Below are 22,098 nucleotides of genomic sequence, written 5' to 3'. Positions count from 1 at the left end.
TGGAGTAACTTTGTGGATCGTGCACATATTGGGTGAGAAGGAAACCAATTCATTTTATGACTAAAAGGTCAAAGTTATGAGTTGAACAAGAAATAGTTTGTGCACAGGATGTTCTAGACCTTATACCTGGACCAAACATTGTCAATTGCTCGCACATAGACAAGATAAAAGCTGTTGATTGGGAGAGGGGGTGTGTTCAAGGTCAAGATCACTGTAGCATAAACAAAAGAAAAGGTTTATATCAAATAAACTTGAAGATGGCTTGCTGGTGTAAGAAGGTAGTTTGCTTTAGGGTTTCAAAGAAAGGTTAAGATCACAATGACCCCCCAAAAAACAGTTGGTTTTCTAAACTATTTTTTTCAATGACATTCACAAATGGTCCATCTTTTTGGGCAAAGAAGGAACCTATTTCTAATGGGTAGAGAGATCAAAATCAAGGTCCAAGACCCACTGGCTGAAGCTGTGGAATTGGCCATTCCTTATTAGTGCTTGCATACAGTACTGTTACACACAGGATGCATGTATGTTATACCACCATTCAAGGTATTCTGGGTAATAATGCATCAACATGTGAATACTGAATGACATTGTTTCTTTACAATATTTTGTGTTCTACTCCAGTGCTTGTCAAGTGTGGCCACTGCCTTGCAGTCTGGATTTTTGCCATACTGTGAGCCTGTCTATAGGAGATGTGTATCTCTGGTGGAACAGACCCTGAACCAAAACTTTGTAAGTAAAGAAAATACAGCAAAGGCAAGTACAAAATGCAACAGTCCAATGAATAAAATTTCATCAAATCTTGAGCAGTGATTTTGACATGAAAGTCATAAGGTGTACATTCAGGTGGAAATCCTATGACCTTTAAAGAAATTGGAATTTATTGATTTTTCCTTTGCTTCTCAACATTTTCACATTCTGTTTTAAGATGATACAGGTGTATGATGTTACCTTTTTATATTTTTGGACAGCCAAAAGTCATTATTGACAAAAAAATTATTTCCATTAAGTGTCTGAAAACACTGAACCCAAGCAACAAATAACTGCAGCTATGATATAAACCTACTTGTATAGACCAAGAGCAGATTAATCCTTCTTTGCTTGCAGGTTTTGTATGAAAAGAGACTTAACCTGTCAGGTTTTATAGCAGTACTGGTCATTGACCAAGAGAGCTTCTGGGATGACCTGTTGTCCATTGTATGTTGTCTGTCCACCCACTAGCATAAGTTTGGAAGATTGCAATGATACATTACATTCATCTTTATCCCAAGATTTAGTTGATCCTAAATGAGAATGGTGCTGATTGTTTATCTAATATTGCTGCCACAGGGGCCACCTCGAAAATCTTGTTATTGCTACTTCTGTATGGAAGGTCACATCAGCGTGGGGTTTTCAGTAGAAACTTTTTACAGAAGTTTAGTGGGTCCTATATGAAAAGGATTCAATATAGCCACTGTAGTGGCCATCTTGAAAATCACTGTTAAATACCTCCTGAATGGATGATTATATATATATATATATATATATATATATATATATATATATATATATATATATATATATATACACACACACACACACATATATCAATGTATGGGTTTCACTAAAAGATTTCCTTTAATGTCTTGACGGTCCTAAATGAAAATGGTGTAGATCTTACACCCAAAAAGGCTGCCACAGTGGCTAATTTGAAATGATTTTGTTCAAGAATATCAAAAAATGTTTAAACAATCACAAAAAGAAAGCAATCTTGTCCTGAATTCCTTACAGCCATACTAGGGGACTCTTGTATTTATTTGCAGCCATAAGAAAATGCAATGACAAAAGAAGAAAAAAACAATTTTACATGTAAAACAAAATGTGCCTTGTTCTACTTTCAATACAATCATGAAGTCTGCATCAATATAACTGACTACTCTCAGGGTTTGTCTTGAATTAACTGTTTCCCTTTACCCTCATTTGTGCTTCAAAGACCCCATAATTTTAAAATTGACCCCCAGTTTTGACAACAAAGTTTATTTTTTACTTAGTCTAACACCCAGTTCTGATGAGAGGATTTTTGACTCCCAATCTTGCAACCCTAGGGGACACACTGTAACTACAAATGTAAATAGAGTCAAACATTTCAGTAGTATCTACTCGTGGGAAAAGGCAAACAGATTTTTGCATACAGATGACTTCTATACACGGGTTTACTTTTCAGAATTGGGTTTTGAACAAATACCTTGCACAGAATCTCATCAGTCATCTTTCTTAATATGTTATCCAATTTATGTTGGACACAAGAATGTGGCATCCTGCTCACTTAGTCCATCCTATAAATATCACTGACTTAAAATAATTACTGATCATAGTTTGTTTTGTGCAACATGATAAATTTCATCATTAATTAGCAGCTTACATATCGCTGTAAAACAGAGGACTGGCACATAGGTAGGCCAACTTGTATAAATTGGGCTTGGCACTGTTCCCACTTCAGAAACTGTATCTGATTAGTCAGTTGCCCAACTTGCCAAGATCAAAAGACACTTGGTTTATGTGAGATAACTTTGATGAATAATGGATCTATATTTGGATATTTTTTGTGAAGCACAAACTGAAACTTTGCTTCCCTTTATGGATAAGTTTTCAATATTGAATGACCCATGACCCTGATGAAAGGTATGTAATTATTGTCTTTTTGCAAAGATAACTTTTTTCATCAGAGATGGGTTTAATTCACAGGCAAAAAGATGAAGATGTCAAACTATACCTTGTCGGACTGCACAGAAACAACATCCATTTATGCTGTGATAACATGATGACATTGCCAATCATCCAACAGTTTCTTTGACCCTCTCCTGCAAGGATAGGAACTACCTTGCTTTGAATCTCACCTATTTACACCTTCAAATCAGACGATGTGACTTAATTATGAGTACAAGTGAGATGACATTGATTCACATGATATGTCTTGATCTAAACATTGCCTTGCTCCTCAAACTAAATTATAATTTGCATACTTGTCACTGTTGATACCCTCCAGTAATCACATAAGACAGGAAGAAACCACTTTTGGTTAGGAAACACCTGGCCTTTGACTGCATAAAGCAGGTGACCATTATACATGGGTCATTTATATAGGAAGTTTGCAAATGAGCAATTAGAATGGCTGTTGTGACCTGGTGACTGCTGTGTACAGGTTTGAATATTCATAAAACGGAAGCGTCTTGATTATATGTGCCTTCCATATAGTGGATTGTATTGTGTTATGATGTCCATATGTCTATTCCCTACTTATGTTGTTCACATTAACTTGAATTCTCTGCTATTTATCATTACCATCATGGTCATGACAAGTCTAATGAGAAAATAATGTTTTCTGCATAGTAAGTTAAGTTGCAGATGGCATGCCTTGACCTTTGAGACATGTTGGTCAATAATCTATCAAATCAAACATGCCCTGTTTTTGTCTTTATACAGGACTATTCAGTACCAGGCAAGCATATACCGGGTAATGTGTTGTTCATGATACTCTTTCTTGAAGAGAGAGAATAATTACATTTTGGTATCAAGTAGGAGAGTAGAATAAAATGTATGAAATAAAGAAATTATAAAAAAAAAATTCCAAGTTATTCTTAGTGAAATTCATTTATAGATATGTATTTACTTGATTGGGTACAGTTGTTAGTATATCCATGATGGAAGCATTGTGCATTGCTTTCTTTCCTGCTAATAGCTTGAACTTGAATAGTTTCTCTATTAATATGAGGGACATGTTCTTCTTATTTTACAATTTAGTTTCTTTTCTCAACAGGCAAGGAATATCAGACCTGCCAACCCTTACAATTCGACTGTAAGTCTTACTAAAATGACACTTAAATTTCAGACTTGCAGAATAATCGTCAAAAGAAGGCAATTGTTGTAGTCAGATCCAGATGTTTGCTTATCCAGGTTTGGTCTGGACCCAGCTTTTAATGTCCATGGCATTGCGCAGGGAACCAGACTGGCTTCACAGGCCTACATCAGATTCTTTAATCTGCCCATGTTTTGCATGCAACAGAGACTGCATGATCAAGCTTTTGCTTATTGCTTTGTCTAGCAATGTCCAACAAACAAAAAAAAAAACATTGATATTGAAAGGGACAATCAGCACAAAAAATCCGCACAAAAGTATAACAGTGACCGTTCAAATTCTTGATGGAAAAGAGCAGAAAATACAAGAATTACATATTATTGGCTATGTCATATCAATTTGAGTATTGGTTATGGCTAATGAGATAGTTACTGCCACTGCATGAACTTTACAAAAACCCAAGGATAATGTCAAATTCAGAGATTGATTACAAAGCCATTGCTTTTCTTGGTATTTGTAACTGCAATATCTGACACTGAACTAAAGGCTATTAAGGTCTAAGCTTTGCTGTTATCAGTCATGCTTCTGGATTTTTCAAGGTCATATTTTTCAATTCAGCAATAGCAGTACATGATATTTTTGTTATACCATACTGAAAATTAATCTAACTTGCAGAAAAATTTCAACTGCCTAGAAGGTCTTGTTAGGGTTGGCAGATCTGAAATATGGTTATAACAATTGGTCTTGTTATGCGGTCAGTATCAGTGAACCAATAAATAGTGAAGCATGTTTTTCCCAATTATTGACAATCATTTGTTTTTTAGTAAGCAGGTCATTCCTCCACTTTCTGAGAAGGATAAAAATCTGTTCATCTTGTCTTATTATTGGAAAACTTCAGTTGTGTCTGAAAGTACATAAAAAATTCCTTTTAAATGATTCCTGAAAATAACATGGTATGCATACATTATTTTGGACCAAAAAATTGGACATCCAATAACATATTGCACAAAATGCAAAGGAATTCAAGTAAGTAAGTAAGTAGTGCCTTTTATCTAGACTTGCTGACATTCATGATTTTTTAACAAATGGCAGTAAAATCAAGCATGCATACCGTGTATTTGAAAGTTATCATATCTGTAAATCTAATTTAAAAAATGCTTTGTAGCCAGGAAGCAGCATTTTAATGATTAAGCAGTGTGTTGTATCTTTTATCAGAGGTAATACCCCTGTTTCACTTAGTATAAATTTTACTGTGCACCCAGCCTTAAACTTGTTCATGTAGTTTTCCTTTCATATCTTAATCAAAACATGGTATAGATAAATGTATATTTAAAAGATGATACTGATGTTTTGATCGGAAACATATTATTGTACTCCATCTTTTCTGAGACATGACGATAGTTTTCTCATGCCTTTGTGTAGGCCAACCTGCAGAATCCAGAGCAGTATGACCCACCAGACAAGGATTTCATGATCGTGGCCCTTGACCTCCTCAGCGGCCTAGCAGAAGGTCTTGAGCATCACATAGATGGCCTTGTCTCCAATAGTAACATACTCAAGCTTCTTTATCAGTGCATGCAGGTAAGTCTGATGCACAAATATCAGTCTCTCAGAATTTTGTGACATTTTGAAATTGATAATAAATGTTTATGACATTTCAGCATCACAAATTCAGTTGACAAAGTCTTAATTGTGGCTTCATAATAATTACCTTTTACATCCATCCATACATGCTTCTGATCACTCTCTTGTAGCTCTTCAAGATTTAAATATAATTAAATGCCATTTGGCAGGTGTATTACCTGTTGTATGTAGATGTGCTTTTTAAAGTGGCCAAGTGGTCTAAAGCGCTCACCATTCCAGATCACTGCCATCTCATCTCTGTCTGCGTGGGTTCGAGTCCAAGGCCCGGCTAGCATGGGTACATGGGAAAGCCTGCCAGTAGCTTTTCGTGGGTCGGTGGTTTTCCCTGGGTTTACCAGGGTTCTTCCTCCACCAGTTATACTGGCTGCCATGTATAGCCTATCTTATGCTGAAAAATGGCGTTAAACTCTACAACAACAACAACAACATAACGTTTCAGATCCAGTTTTTGATAAGTCAGTTTTAAATGTCCACTTCAGCAGAACTTCTGTTGTATGGGTTTAGTCTCATCTGCTGTTTAGACAGGTATGCCCATTGTCAAGCAAGGTCTTCATTTTGCATGGATACTTGGAATGTCACTTTAAGGTATCATAGTTTGAGAACTATTCAGTGTAATCTCAAGAACATCGTCTCTTTGACCAAGATGTATGTTTTATGGTTTGGTCTTGCCAACACCATTATGGACAAAGCTAACACTCGTTCTACTCAGCTTAATGTTTTCATAGAATGTTGCTTGCTGTCAAAATAGCTAAGAACTATTCAAAACATACTGATTCAGTTTGATATGATTATTGTTTCATAGACAAGAATATTTCATACATGTTTTTTTTTTCTTTTTTTTTTTCTTTTTTATTTTTTTATCTACTCCATTTTGGGTATAGTTATGTCCCATGTAAATCAACTTCATCTTTTTCATGGAATGTTGCTTGTATTGATGCACCCTTGAAGGAAATTTATTTCAAGTACTCATTAGTAAATAAAATTAAATACAGGAAAATAATAGCAGTACTATATATTACCGACAGTCAAAGAACAGTAGATCAGGTTATCAGAATTTGTATTTAAAGGGTCATCATGATTCCATTTAATTAACAATAAACAGTAAATAAGGATATCAAAACTTTTATTGACTAGTTCAACATGACTCTGTGTAATTAATAAATTGCACACTCAATAGCATGAGAAAGATTTTCAGTTGGTAGTGAAAAGTTAATAAAAATATAATAAAAGATGGTGGTGTAAAAATGTGGCTATGTCGAATGAAAATTTATAAGTGTCTAACCACCTTGCTTCAGAGCTGGGGCCCCGAGTGGCCGAGTGGTCTAAAGTGCTCACCGTTCCGGATCACTGCCATCTCACCTCTGTCTGCGTGGGTTCGAGTCCAAGGCTCGGCTAGCGTGGGTAAGTGGGAAAGCCTGCCAGTAGCTTCTCGTGGGTCAGTGGTTCTTCCCTGAGTTTTCCAGGGTTCTTCCTCCACCATTTATACTGGCTGCCATGTATAGCCTATCTTGTGCTGAAAAATGGCATTAAACCCTACAACAGCAACAGCAGCAACTGCTTCAGAGCTGAAAAAGCTAATCATACAGTAATTTACACAATCTTAGTTTAAGATCAATTATTGGTCAAATGTTCAAATATCACTTGACTGTTAAAATATATATATATATATATATATATATATATATATATATATATATATATATATATATATATATATATATATATATATATATATATATATATATGGGGCCCCGAGTGGTCTAAAGCACTCTCCGTTACGAATCACTGACATCTCACTGTCTGCATGGGTTCGTGTCTCAGATTCGACTCATGGGTCGGTGATTCTTTCCAGGGTTTTCCTGGGTTCTTCCTCCACCATTAATACTGCCCACAATGTATAGCCTATCGTGTGCTGAAAAATGACATTAAACCCTACAACAACAAGTGATATATATATATATATATATATATATATATATATATATATATATATATATATGGTTGAGCTTAGCCCATTATTTAGTTAACGAGAAATGTGCTTTATACATGAACATGAAGTTCTTTTAATAGTTGTGTCAATTTAAGGCACATTGTTTATACAAATGATTTTTTTTTTGTTTTAGGATCCCATGCCAGAGGTTCGTCAGAGTTCTTTTGCCTTGCTGGGAGATCTAACAAAGGCTTGTTTCCAACATGTCAGATCATGTATAGGTAATTGGTAGACATGTGGAAGAATCTTTATTTTATGTTTTTCTTACACCAGTATTTAAAAGTTTATTATTTAACACATTTGACAAGATCTTTGTGAGGAAATGGAAGCAAAGTATAGTTCCCAAGGACACGCCCAAGCAACTCTCCTGGGTGAGTATCAAACTCGAGATCCTTGGATTACAATTCAAACTCTGTACCAACTGAGATACCACAGCTGTCATGAAAAGTTGAGTGTATGATGTCATTATGTCATCTATGGACCTGTCTTGCTGTATATTTGTGTCTACACCAAAACTGGAAAACCAGATATTACAGTAATGTTTACTTCAGGCTTTTTCTTTCTTGAAGTTGTGTCAAATATCACATTTATGTACTTGTTTGAAGGTCATTGTGTCACATCATGATATTTCATCCAATTTCATGTCTTCATGTTGAAGTTTTGACATATGGCAGATATTTTACTGAAGCTACAAATAAATGGTGTAGATCATACCCTGTTAAACACCTTGGTTTAAGGTCGGGCTACAGCATGGCTAAATGTGATGATTCACCCCTAGCAATAGGATGAGAGTGTCAGGCACTGCATCTAATGCTCATGTTTATTGTACTGCTATTTAGCATGATGGCCATTGCAATTGTAACAAATTATGGAACCTTTTATAGTTCTTTGTCAGGCCTGAAGTGAAAGTTCCAGCCATCCCTTTATCTTGTATAACTCCCAAATAAAATGCTATACCTTTTTCTCACTGATTTTTATATTAAAAAATCCCTTTAAGTATATTTTTGTTTAAGAATCTCATGCCAATTTTCTTTCTCCTGTTATTTTAAAACATGATTGACCATGATGAATATACGCGTTTATATGCCCCTCATGTTACATAATACATGATTAAATTGTTATTTCAGTGCATTTTGTTATTAGTATTGCGTGTTTAAGTACTTAAAAATTCATTTGGTATTATTAGTACATCATTGTTCCTTTTTTGTGATATTCCTAGGAAATCCTTATGGTTTTTTCCAACATACCCTTTAAATGCCAATTATTTGGAAGAATATTGTGTGTGTGTGTCTTTATTGCATTCAGTAATAGCAAGAGAACATTCTTATATCAAGAGGATTCTTAGGACAAAAATGGAAAGTTAAAAGATAATCATGGAACTGCACTTGTTGGCCTTGTACTAAAATGTCTCTTGTGGAAAGTAGTTGCCAAAAGTTATTTCCTGGTGTTTGATATTATTGTAAAGGTTATCAATTTCAGTTCAAGATAAACAAAAGCTATCAGTTGCCTGCGAGTTTTTGTCTTGTTTTGTCCACATCAACTTGTAAAAGGCAGAGCTGTTTACTGTTACAATTTCACAATAGTTTTTCTTTCACAGAGTTTACAAAAATACAGGCTGTGGTTCAGAGCATAGATTTTACAGGCAAAGTTTTTTTCCTGCAAAGATGCAGGGTGCTAGATTTTAGTGCATTCATGGTACTTCTTAGCTCAGTCAGTGAAATGCTTGAGGATACTCAAACCCTAAAAAATCGATGTTTTTAATTCAGCTCAATCACTGAAATGCTTGAGTATACTCAAGTCCACAAGTTTGATTTTTTGAATCTCCTCAGTTCAATCACTGAAATGCTTGAGGATAATCTAGCAGACAAGTTTGATGTTTTGAATGAACTGTTGGTATGTTAAGTAAAGGAACGGGATATATGATTAATCTGTGTAATGGATCAGAAAGTCTTGCAAATTAGAGTATTCTACGATTATGAACAAATCATGCAAAGTGTTCTTGGTATTGAAGTTTGTTCAGGTGAGGATGGGCCTTGGTTGATAGAAAGGGTCCGCTGTTTTAGAAACAGCTGCATGCATACTTGATGTTTTGTTAACACTATTAGCATTAGACCAGCTGTTTTATGAGGTTAAACTACACGAAAGTGGCGAAAATTACAAATAGGACTCTGCCAGGTTACTGATTCACAGCAGTTGGGTTAAACAGGTCAGAGAAGGTAATTAGAAGAATGTGGCACAGAACTGTCAGAAAAGAAGACTTCTAAATGCTTTGATTATTCATAAATTATTGAAACATTATCATTTGTCTGTCTGTTGCATTTTTCAGGAGATTTCATGCCAATTCTTGGAAATAACTTGAATCCAGAATATATTTCTGTGTGCAATAATGCCACATGGGCTATTGGAGAAATTTCCATTAAGATGGGTAAGTTGTGCATGCATTTTCACACATTTAACAATGTATTTGACCCTTGATAAAATTTTCAAACTTCCTTTAATATTTTACAATTGTCTAGTTCATGTTGAAACTTAAGATCTAGTCAAATTTCTTGGACCAGTTGATTCTGGACTAAGTAAACATGTTTTCATTTTATCACGACTTCATGAGTAAATTGTGATGCAAATGATGAATGATACTATATACATAATGGAAAAGTGAATGTTGTTAACTTTCAGAAATATTTCAGAATTTGTTCATAAAAATAAATATTACTTGAACGTAGAAGAAACAAGTAGACAATGCAAGGGTGTGGAATAAGCCATTGTATGACAAGATCTCTAATATTATTAACAAAAAGTGAGAAAACCACGAATTATTTTATTTTGGTGTTGATCTGATTTTTTTCTTCCACCATAGGACAAGATATGAAGTCATATGTAACACAAGTGCTTCCCCAGTTGATTGAAATAATAAATCGTCCTAACACCCCAAAGACACTGCTTGAGAACACAGGTGAAATTAATATGATGATATTTTCAGTGTTACATGTTTTGATTTAAATTTCAATTCTTTTGTATCTGGAAAACCATTTAATTGGGTTGAAAAGAAGTTTGTTTTTGTAATTCATTTGTTATGTTATTTCAGCTCATCATCATGGTTCACTTTAATTCTTTTTCTTTATATTTAAAAAGAAGTACCATTTAATTCTTGTTTTGGCATTGATAAACTTAGGATTTGATATTTAATTTTTAAATTGATCATTCATAGTTAATCCGTAACTTGTACGTTTCCTATATTCCCTTGAATATTTTGAAGAATCATTTTTTGTTCTTGAATGATTAGCAAGTTTGTACATTATTATTATGTACTTGTATGTCTTGTCAATTATGATGTCTCCTAATTTTTATGCCTGTTTGGTTTGTATGGTTCAGAACATAAGTGTTGCTATCAGTATATATTGACGAGAAGTAGTCTTGCAGTCCAGGGTATTATTGACATGAAAATCGTCTTAAGAATTATTATGAAAAATCAACAAGACTAGTATTATGTACATACAACTTGGCATATTGTTGGTCTAATGTCCACATTTTCACAAATGAAATTAAAAACAAACAGTGGTGGAATGTGGATATTTTGTGCGATTATGACATCATGTAATGTAGATACAGAGAATATTTTTTTTAAAATTTTGTCAGCATATAATTTATGTTAATACTTTCAAAGTGCAGGCAAGACATAGGCATCAGTTTCCCTGTGGTGTTGTTGTCGTTGTTAGTGGTGTAGGCTTCAGTGTTGTTTATGCATTTAGCTCAATTTCCAAGACACTTTTGCATGTATAGTTAAGAAACTTGAAATATATGTATTTATCTTGGAGTGTACTGCTCATCACAGGCAAAGAGGTCACAGTGACCTGCTTTTTTATGCTCCAGTGACTTTACTGGATCTTTGGCATGTGCCTTGGTTGAGCAGATTGGACATAGCATTCTTCAGAATTCTTGTCCTGTAATATATTTGGAAAGGAGCAATGATTCCATATCGAGAGTTTAAGGATGTTTTTAAGTGGTTTTACTGTTTTTATATCTTTGCTGATTCAGTTCCTTATTTTCAACATGAAAACCACAGTGAATGTCCTGAAATTCTTGAATGCAAAGATGTTTGTTCCCCAAGTGTATTCCCAAACATTTATATCTGTAATTACTGTGGTAAAATGACTTTCTTACTGGGTATGTGTAATAAATAATGTACATCACATACAATACATTGGTCACAGTAAACAAACTGACCCCACAACTCAAACTTTTAGTAATGCATGCATGTCATCTGGTCTGAATGTAACCTGTTCATTAATCTCAATATATGCATTGTTTTGATGCTAATTCAAATTCTTGATTTATTTTATAAATTAGCATCATTTCCAGATAACAGGGTTTGGCTTTTTTTGGCTAAAGATGCAAATTAACCTTTGTATCTTGAAGTTAAGTTGATTGGTACGGATAGTCAAGTTTTGTGTTGCTCTTGAAGGAAAGTTTTTGAGAAGTGGAGTTGAGTAACTTCACATCCAGTATTTTGATTTAATCTCAATTATGTCTATTCCATTTAAATATGCATGGTACCCAGGGAAGGTACTTTTAAAAAAAATACATGCCAGGGTACTTGGATTACCCAATGAGTTCATATGAAAACAATACAACATTCTAAATTGCATCTGTGGGTGACTCTTCAATATTAAAAGTGCCTTCCCTGGGTCCCATGTACATTTTACTGGAACAAGTCTTTACACAATTTGGTAAAGGAAGTTATTAATTTCCTTCTTGCATTGAATTTTGTGGATCACTTGGAATTCCTGAATCATATTTCTGATAAATCCTTTTGTTGTGATTGACGTCAGTATCATTTGGAATAGCTCATTGATTTTCTACAAATTCTGTCTCGGAAATACTCGATGGAATTGTGCAGCATAAAAGAAAAGTTGACAAGGCAAAACAAAGCCTTATCAAAATCATTATGATGGCTTTATGGAATAACTTGTACAGATTCAGTCATGTTTCATGTTTGAAATGGAGGAATGTTTTGACTGATTAATTAATTACAGTTGAGTCGCAATAATGAATGCCATGATGGTGTTTGATTTGTGCATAGTATATCAGCTGTGTTTGATCATTGGCAGAAGGCCTGAACAGGTTCCAGTTGAGGTAATACTTATTGAAGTTATCTTGCTTTGCAGTTCATTTTAATTCTAGAGGCAATGTTTTTTCAACTGAAAATTGTTTGCTTGCACAGAAAGTGAAAATTAAACAACAGTTTAGTAGTTAATTTTGGGAAAGGTTCTTAATTGAGCATTCTGGTAGAGTCTTTGTTAAAGAATTATTAACAAAGTTGCGAGTACCTTTTTACAGAAGACAATTTGACATGTATGGACTACTTGATGTGGTTAAATTGCACTTGTATATGTACACCTTATTTGTTGCTTAGAGACAACATGTAAAAGATTTACATATTTATCTTATTTATCGTTGTTGTTATCATTACACAAGTCTTGTAGTACCATCAGATTGATTTCAACATAATTATTTTGTTTCTTTGATCTATTTGTATTTATTTGCTGAGTATGAGATGAACTTTCTTAGAAAATCAATTTAGATTATTATTATTATGATTATAATGATTTATGATTTAATAATCTGTTTTTTCTATTTTTATGCTTGACTGTATGTTATGTTGACGGGTTGTCTGTTTCTTCCCTTTTATATTTGCTCCCTGTCTGCGTACGTCTTGTCGTCACCGTGGTAACATAGCCATAACAATTGGTCGCCTTGGCTTAGTATGCCCTCAGGAAGTTGCCCCTATGTTACAACAGTTTATACGGCAGTGGTGTGTAATCAATTTCTTTCCTTTATTTTCTTCTCTGATACTCTTTGATAACATATGTAGTAAATATTGACACTAATGTTTTGCTCATAATACAGAGAAAGAATGTAGTATTAGCTCTTGACTCAGAAATCAGAAAAGTCACCTATGGTTAAAATGTCATAGATTTATTTTCACATGTGCCTCAGACCTGCCAACCCTTATTATTTTGCTGCAAGTCTTATGAAAATGAGTCTTAAAATACAGATTTATGGAATAAAAGCAAAAACTATGGAAATAGGTTTGTTGCAGTAAAATCCAGATAATTGGCTCATCCATGTTTGGTTTAGGTCTGGGTTTCATATTAGATTTAGTGGAGTTAGTCAGGGAACCAAACTTTACATTAGTACCAGAGATGCATTAAACTGCACATATTTTTTCATGCAGAGCATCTGTATGATCAAACTGATGTTAAAAAAAAATTTTTAAAATGGCATTCATCAAGCTATCAATGTTGTAGATGAAACTGAAAATAAGCCTCTTTTAAAAAGTGTTTATAATAAGTATAGAAGAATAAAAAGGAATGTTAGATTCTTGCGAATAAAAGCAGGAAGGGACACATCTATGTTTATTGGACAAAACATGTTGATTTGAGTATGTCTCATGGTGGGAGATATGATTGTGGTTGTTGGCTGGAATGGAAAGAAATTCCAAGAATTAGATAAAGTTAAGCGATAGCAACAATCCATTGAGCTGCATAAGGTTTGGAATTGAAGTTTGTGCAGCTGTACGTGAGGATGAGGTAAATAAAGTCTATGTGTACTTTACAAACCTTTCATTTGAACATGTTTACTGGTGCTGCTTGTTTCAAAACAACTTTTTAAATGGATGTTTCACAACTTTACAATAGCAGTATATATTACTTTGTTACACCTTACTGAAAACTTTTCAGACTTAAGGAAAAAAGAATCAACTGCCTTACTGAGCCAGTCTTGTTAGGGTTGGCCGGTCCGGTGTCTTTTGTATATTCCATTGCTCATAGCCTCTCCACCAAGAAATAATTACAAGTCTGTACTGCTTTTCCCAGAGTAACAAAGGGTGATAAATCAGTCACACTATTGGTTTTCCCAATAAGAAAATATTTACACCTGTTTGAATTGCACCTTGGAAGCACCCATTTCAGAATCCACACATTTTGAAGACGTGCTACAATTGTATGTTCTTGTTTGTTTGGTCTGCACATTTGTCAGTACATTATTGTTAATCCATCTTACTGTACAAGCTGAAACTACAGGTTTTTGCAAAGATAATAAAAATTAAAAAGATCATATCAAGTATACTTTTTTCGCCAGCCTTGTATGTTGATAGGCACATGTGTATGAAAGGTGTCCAAAAACTCTACCAACATTTTTCCATGTCATTTTCAGTTTGTACCAAGAATTGTTCGCTTCATGAAAAGGTGGAAAACTAGTTGGATGTATGTGTTCTTTGCTTCATTGGATTGGCTTCTTTAGATCAACATGTGCAAAACTGTTCACAGGATAGCAATCATTATTTTACTCTATGTTTAGGGATTATTGAGAAGGCATCCTCTACTCACAGTTCATATTTGATAAGCTACTTTACACCCCATGATGAAACTGAAAATATCTTTACACATTCAGTGCATGTAAGGTTTTCAAAAGCGATTTTCAATACCACATTTGTAGAGTTTTAGACGAGACACAAACTGTAGCAAACCCACTTTTCCAACTACATTCTTTCTCCTGTAGAGTGTTGTTAAAAATTTAATTGTGCTTCATACAAGCAAGTTAATGCCAGTAATGAGTAAGCAGTATATAATTTAAATGTCCATAGTATTTAGTGTTTTCGTCAGATATTTCTGCAATTTTATTGTTTTCATTTAACAAATTTGATTAAATATAATTTTTGTTTTGTTATGCATATATATTTGTGTGTTACTTGGGAGGCACATTTTTTCAGTCTGTGAAATGATTTTTTAAATTAGAATCATAATCCTGTTGTGCATTAAAGGAGGTTGACATTCAAGCTTTAAATGTTGTCAGTAGTATAACGTCTTTGTCAGGTTTTGCATTTAGTTATATTTTATGAATTCATCAAATAAAGAAAAAAGGTCACATCTAAGTTCATCTTGGAGTATTATTAATGTACCTAGGATGGGTCTGATGACATTTTTTAACAAACTTACTATTTGCTCAGTTGTTGCAAATCCCCATATTGTAAGCCCCATGAGGATTCACATTTATTACAAATATATAACCAGCCTTGGTATAAAATCACCATTAAGTTTCAGGCAAATATTGTATCAAGCAGAATGTTATTGTAAACCCTGGGTCCCATGGATCCTAATTTTGACTAATTCAGACTAGAGTCACATATTTGGGGGCATTTTTAAAAACTGTTTAATTGCAATAAAGATAGTTTAGGTGATAGTTGAAACAAAAACAATAATAGTGCAACTAGTTACAAAGGTAATAAGTTTTGTTTTGATCATTGTTAAATCTTTTATTGGCCAGATTGTAAAGGCTTTTGGATTTATGTCTATCTCTCTGGAAGTCCATCCATCTGTCCGCAGGCCACAGTTTCTATTTAGTTGATGTGCTTAGACACTTGCTTAAATTGTCAAACAAGTTTGTATTTAGTTGTGTCATGTGCAGCACTACACCTCTCAGTGAAAATTAGGTCACTGACCCATGATTCAGTGATTTTGGTTAACTGTTGAATTTAACTCAGTTTCACTTGGTTAGGGTTTTCGTTTAGCAAGAATCTGACCATGTTGATGGAAAGCATCATGGCATAATCAGCTTCCATGATGATTGACCAGCAAATATTATTCCCTCATCCATCCTCCCATTAAATGGAAAATTCTAGAAGTAAAGAACTAAAAGGAACATAGACCCAGTTAGTTTTCCATTTCATAGGCACATGCATAGTAACTGTCATCTTACAAGTGACATATTTTCTTGGTTGAATTCAGTCAGGCTCTCCAGGACTTTTGCCTATTCTCATGTCAGTTATGTGTTCAAGGCATTTAACTATATGTTTCACCCTGAGTCAGTTGTATATTTATCATAGGATAATTCCTCTTTTGAATTTGAGACATTTTGTCATGAGGGGGAGTGAACGTTTTTGTCACCTTCCTCTTTGGCAAAAGGGAAGGTCATATCTGTTCCAATATCTATTAATTAAATTTTTGTTTTTAGATGTTTCCAGACTTCTTGGGGAGGTACTGTCTTTTCCTTGATATCCCTATATTTTTTCTACCTCTCTTATTGTGTGTGCAGTAGAATATGGGATCCATCTCTTGGCCCTGAAGAAGAATAACTTTCTGTTGGAGGAGAATACTTACAGATCCCAGGAGGATATGGGATTCTTCTCTAGGTCCTAGGACCCAGAAGCAGAAATGCTCTTTTTGAAGAGCACTCCTAGATGCAAGGAGGATATGGGATGTTCTCTTACAAGGCACTTCAGCCCCTAAAATTCAATCCTGCCCCCCACTCCATCCACTGTGAGGAGCAGCATGCAAGCCATTAGACTGTTAGTGGTGTCAAGCAAATTGAGCCACCCACAGGCTCATAGAACAAGGAAATTCTCAGTTTGGAGAGCTTTGCGCACAAACACACACACAGACACATTCCCTGTTCCTTGAGCCATCCACCTTCGATGCTGGGACTTCACACATGGAAAATTCCACTGGAACCTTCCCTTGACTTCCAGTTAAGACACTGGAGGTATGGACACTTGTAAAGTCTTACTGGATCACAGTAAGAACCATCTTAATGCTGTTCCCTTGGTTGCATCTCACATTCTGATGAACAATATTGGCCCTTTATATCTGCTCCAGACCTTTTTATCTTGTCATTGTGTTCATTCTGATCACCTTGGGGACCTTTAGCAAACTTCCATTAAGGGATACTGCCCTAGCTCAGAATGTAACCCAATTTTATGCCTCCCTGTTGTTCATCTGTAGCTAAACAAGGTCAATGGAAGGGCCTGGGGGAAGTTTGTGGGTCTATCCCTTTCCTAATAAGAGATGAGGGGGCAGTCCTAGGGACTTGCTCCCTCTTCTGCTATGGATTCCTCTTCTGATGGTTTTTGTCGGTGCTTGGTTAGGTGCCTATTCAGAGCTTTAGTTGAGCATAACAGATGATTTGTGGATCCTTCCTAAATTGAAGGAAGGATATCAGCTTCAGTTCCAAGAATATTGCTGTGGCAGAGACCCCCATGCTTTTCCACCAGTCAGGTCTGGTCTGGTTAAGGGAAGAGATGCACACCCTTCTTCAAAAGGGCATAGAAAATAGAGTATTGATTCAATGATTAGTCTCTGGCTTTTTACTCCCATATTCACATATGTCAAAAAGAGGTGGACAGCTTCAATAGATTATTGATTTTTCCACCTTTAACAATCTTGTTCTGGAGGAACAATTCAATATGGAGACTTCAGCTTCAGTCAGGAACTCCAATAGAGTTGGTAATTGGGCATTGTTCATCGACCTGCAGAACTTATTCGCTTACATACCAATTTTTCATTCCCAGAGAAACTACCTCAGGCTTTTCTTGCATCATGAGGTTTTCTAATTTTGTGAACTGCTGTTTATCATAGGCTTCTCACACACAGCCATGACCAGAGTAATGGAAGTAGTCTTCACCCACCTCATTTTGCTGGTAATTCCTATTTTCCAGTATTTTCAAGACTGGTTGATACATGGTGGCTTCTCAGAAGTCCTCAGATACGATCTGTCCTGCTCATCTATAACAATCTTGCTGAAACTTGTTCCAAGACTTGAGAAATCAGAACTAGTTCCATCTCAGGATTTTTTGTACATTGGGATGAATTACCTCACCAACAAGGAATTCATGTCCCTTTGGATATGATAGAGACTTCATTGTCTGCTCACTTATATCTATCCCTGCTGGGGATCTGCACTGTTCTCCCTCCTTAGTTTATCCTTCTGGTCAAACCAGTTTCTGAGTTGAGTCCTTATTCACAACCCTAAACCATGCTCCTGTCCGTTGGGGTTATACACTCCTTTGGAGCTGGAAGGGCAAATTCTTACGGTTTTACGGTCCCTGGAAGAAAACCACTCCAGTGGTCTAGTGGTTAGAGCATCTGCCTTGGATGGGGAAGGTCGCAGGTATGAACCACAGCCAAGTCCTACCAAAGACATAAAAATGGTACTAACAGCTGTCTTGTTATGCACTCAGCATTAAGAGATTAGTGTTAGGACTGGTAGGCCTGGTGTCAGGATAGTGTGACTGGGTGGGACATCGTGCTACATGTCGGCAGCACGATGCCTTAGTGCTAGACATCACTGTAAACTGACACACTGCAGATATTGTAGCAATATGAGTGAAATTTTTTTTAATGCTGTGTTAAAAATCCAAATCACACATACATACACACACACACAGCCTAGAAGAAACTACTTTCAAATGAAATTTTTTGAACTTATGGCAGTATTTTTAGCCACACAGAAATGCAATAACAAAGTGAGGGGTCATGTGATGGTCTCCCGACATCATACTGGTGGCAGTATAACTAAGGTGACCACAAGGAACATGTACTTATTTTCTATTTGTGGAGGTTTGGAACCTCCTTTGGCGGGCAACCTCTGAAGAGAATACCCTTCAAGTTCATTACCTTAATTCCTGGCAAGTAGAATATTCTGGCAGAAAGACTGTCCAGGAAATAGATTAGAGTTTCCTCACAGAATCATCTCTGTCAATCTATAGCAGACTTCCTGTTCAGATAGGGTCAGGAGGAGGGGGCCTTGGTGGACTTTTTTCTGAAGAGGCTAAACAGCATGTTACCTTCTTGTGTTTCACCAGTCCCAAACCAGACGACCTGGGATGTTGATGTTTTCAGCCTGAAGCAAGATCATCTGTTTGCTTTCACCTTCTCACCATTCAGAATGATTATGCATCATTCAGGCCAAAAGATGGTCATCGTCGAAGGTATCAAATATGGCAGTATGGTAATGCATCTAGAGTGCATCATTTGCCATACTTCTGATGGAAAGAAAGTACTTTACAAATTTCAGCCAAATTTAGCAGAAAGCATCCTGCAGTAAAGGGCTTTCAGGTTTATACAAATGACACCAATCCACAAATATGGATACAATTGCAGTGAAACCTTGAAATTCCTTATCAAAAACCACTCATCAGAATCTGACAAAATTTGATGGAAAGCATTTTAGTATGAAGACCTTTAAAACTTTAATAAATGAGATCAATGTGTCAGCAAATATGGGTACCTTTACTTAAATTTTAAAAAAAAAAAATTCAAATGATGTTTTAAATTATACCAGTAAACCTTTAAATTGATGCTGCTTCTAAACTGCTCAGAAAATTTTGAAACAAATTTAACACAAAGCGTCTTTGCTTGAAGTTCTTTGAAGATTTTACAAATGATTCAGATTCACTATCAAATATGGCTGCTGTTTCTAATTTTTAAAAAAATACTTAACAAGAACATCTCAAAAACAAAGATGACAAAGCTTCCTGGTTTGAAGGCCTTTGAATTAACACAAATGAGACATTTGGCCATTGGATATGGTTGTCATGATAATGATAGAAAACCATGTTACAACTTTAATATATATATATATGAAAACTTTTAAACTCTGAACAAAAGCCTGTTAGGTCCAAGATCTCAGTCACTTGAGCTGAAACTTTTTTTAAAGGTTGCTTTTATGTCATATTACTAGGTCTAATTTTCATCAAGCTTCATAGGTAGATTTCACTTTGGCAGGGAAATCTGAGCCAGTAGATACAAAATCGGAATCACTGAACCAACATCATCATTTTTGGGGTTTCTGCTTGATAGGTCATGTTTCCTGTTTCCAGTTTTGTAAAAATATAAAAAATATGTCTCTACATGGACAGAGGCACCTCCGTATCAATTCCTGGGTCCTGATTTCAAAAGTTTAGGTCACTTGAGCCAAAACTGTCATTTTGAGTTATATATATTCTGTCCACTTTCATCTAGTTCAGCACATACAGTGTTTTTCAACTTCATAGTTGCATTACATTTGAATAAGGGACATCCCCCTTCCCATTTAGTCTTTGATTGTGAGGTTGAAAGTCAGTGTAAGTAAATGTGAAAGAGCAAAAACCTGTATTAATTTGTGCTCATAGGTCCCAAACCCAGAGTTAAGAAGCTCTGTCCTTTCAAATTCATGCAGTCCTACCATTCATCTGACCCTCTTGCAAGGTCAAGATCAATTAAAATTGGAAGCTTACTTGTGAGCAGGGGAGCAGGCGAGATGTAAATCTTTTGAGACTTTTTGTCGAACAGTGTTGCCTAAACAAGAATTTGATAATAACTTAAAGATCTGCATAATTATAGAATGTGAGGGAAACAAATTACATGAATTTCTCTCACAAATCCAAAGGATTAAAGATAAATGACTTTTTTTTTATGTTTTATAGACATTCCAGTTTATAGAATAATGTATGGAATTGGATTTCATGGTGCATCATCATTTGACTTCGGTTGAACAAAAACTCAATATGATTAGAATTCATTTTTTTGTTCAATGTAACAAGTCATATGGATGCCATGTAATTGTGACTAAAACAAAATATTTTAACTGAACATTTTAGTAGCTCAAAAAATCCTTCATGACTTTTTAAAAGTCATTAGTTAAACTTTGACATAACTTGGTAACAAGCATGCTGGATTGAATTAATTACAATATTTTATCAATGATGCCAATCTAACATTAAGCATGTCTACCATTACAAAAAATATAAAAATCTTTATTTAAAAAAAACAGCATTTAAAAAATTGTGACATTGAATAGTACAAGATTTGATTGAAATGCTCCTGACATGAAGTACTTAAATCTTCACTCCAAAGGTTCAATATATTAAGCTATATACACCTTGGCTGATCGATCTAATATTTTAGTTCTTTATACTAGCAACATCTGTTGGATTTCATGAGTTGTCTCCCTTAGTATATAATGCCAACTAGTCGATAGCATGCACCATTGGTACATTATACATCAGCCAAACAGGATACTTTGCATGCTTAACTTTGAAAGTATGACTAAATACCAGAGAGAACCCATGAAAGGTGTATTTGAGAGAAAGGTTATACTTTGTGCAAACACAGATTGGCAATGGAAAATTGTTAATTTATTAGTCCATTCCATTTGTGTGCTCCCCTTGTCTCGATTGTTTAGGAATAGTGTTCAAATTGAAACAACTTGATTTTGATTGGATGCTGTGGCTTGCTGCTGCGTCCAATGAAATTCACAGGCCTAAGCACTGAAATATTTGATAACTTCGCCATGATGTAGCTAAGTTAACATCTGGGAAGCTTTGCTAGTAAAGATGGAAATATTTCAAGATTTATACAACTGATGCTAATCTGGGATAAAATACAGCCACCATTTAAAAAACAATTAAAACCTTTAAAGCTTCTTCTAAAAAGTTTAGAAAATTAGACCTAATTTAACACAAAGCATCCTGGCATTAAGTGCTTTTAATTTTTCAGACTTGGTCGGAAATAAGGTTGCTGTTTTGAGAAGTAGAAAAATGTTTTAAGTGACATCTTTTCAAAAGCACTCAGCAGAATTTAAGTACATTACATAAATGGCTTTCATTAGTGCACAAATGAATATTGTTAACGATAAAATAAGGTTACAGTTACTAGAAATAGAAAATATTTGAAATACTAGTCTAAAATAGTGCCGTTCAGAATTGGACTAAGACAAAATGTGTCTTGGCATACAAGTTGTTAAAATTGGATAATAGATGCAGATGTGGTTTAAATATGGATGAACACAGAAAAATAAGAAACCTTGAAACTACTGT

At 35.0% G+C, this 22,098-nt stretch overlaps 1 protein-coding gene across 5 annotated transcripts in view; it reads left to right on the top strand.

Annotated features, from left to right (window-relative positions):
* Positions 1-22,098, top strand: part of LOC149807383 (transportin-1-like) — a 123,241-nt gene that overhangs the window by 81,891 nt on the left and 19,252 nt on the right. For 4 of the 5 annotated variants that reach the window (XR_016422489.1, XR_016422488.1, XR_016422487.1 and 1 more), the window contains exons 14-20: positions 622-729; positions 3,794-3,832; positions 5,255-5,413; positions 7,600-7,687; positions 9,793-9,891; positions 10,324-10,419; positions 13,203-13,278. Coding sequence is in view for 2 of the 5 variants with exons in the window: in XM_089965995.1 (XP_089822121.1) it covers positions 622-729; positions 3,794-3,832; positions 5,255-5,413; positions 7,600-7,687; positions 9,793-9,891; positions 10,324-10,419; positions 13,203-13,278 (665 nt within the window). In the remaining 3 variants the exon portion in view is untranslated. The remainder of the gene's footprint in view (positions 1-621; positions 730-3,793; positions 3,833-5,254; positions 5,414-7,599; positions 7,688-9,792; positions 9,892-10,323; positions 10,420-13,202; positions 13,279-22,098) is intronic. The other variant, XM_089966015.1, reaches the window with a different exon arrangement.

This window comes from Sinohyriopsis cumingii, chromosome 1, assembly GCF_028554795.1.
Source record: "Sinohyriopsis cumingii isolate HCF-2022 chromosome 1, ASM2855479v2, whole genome shotgun sequence".
In the NCBI taxonomy this organism is placed as follows: Eukaryota; Metazoa; Mollusca; class Bivalvia; order Unionida; family Unionidae; genus Sinohyriopsis; species Sinohyriopsis cumingii.
This window is presented reverse-complemented; position numbering and strand designations above follow the sequence as displayed.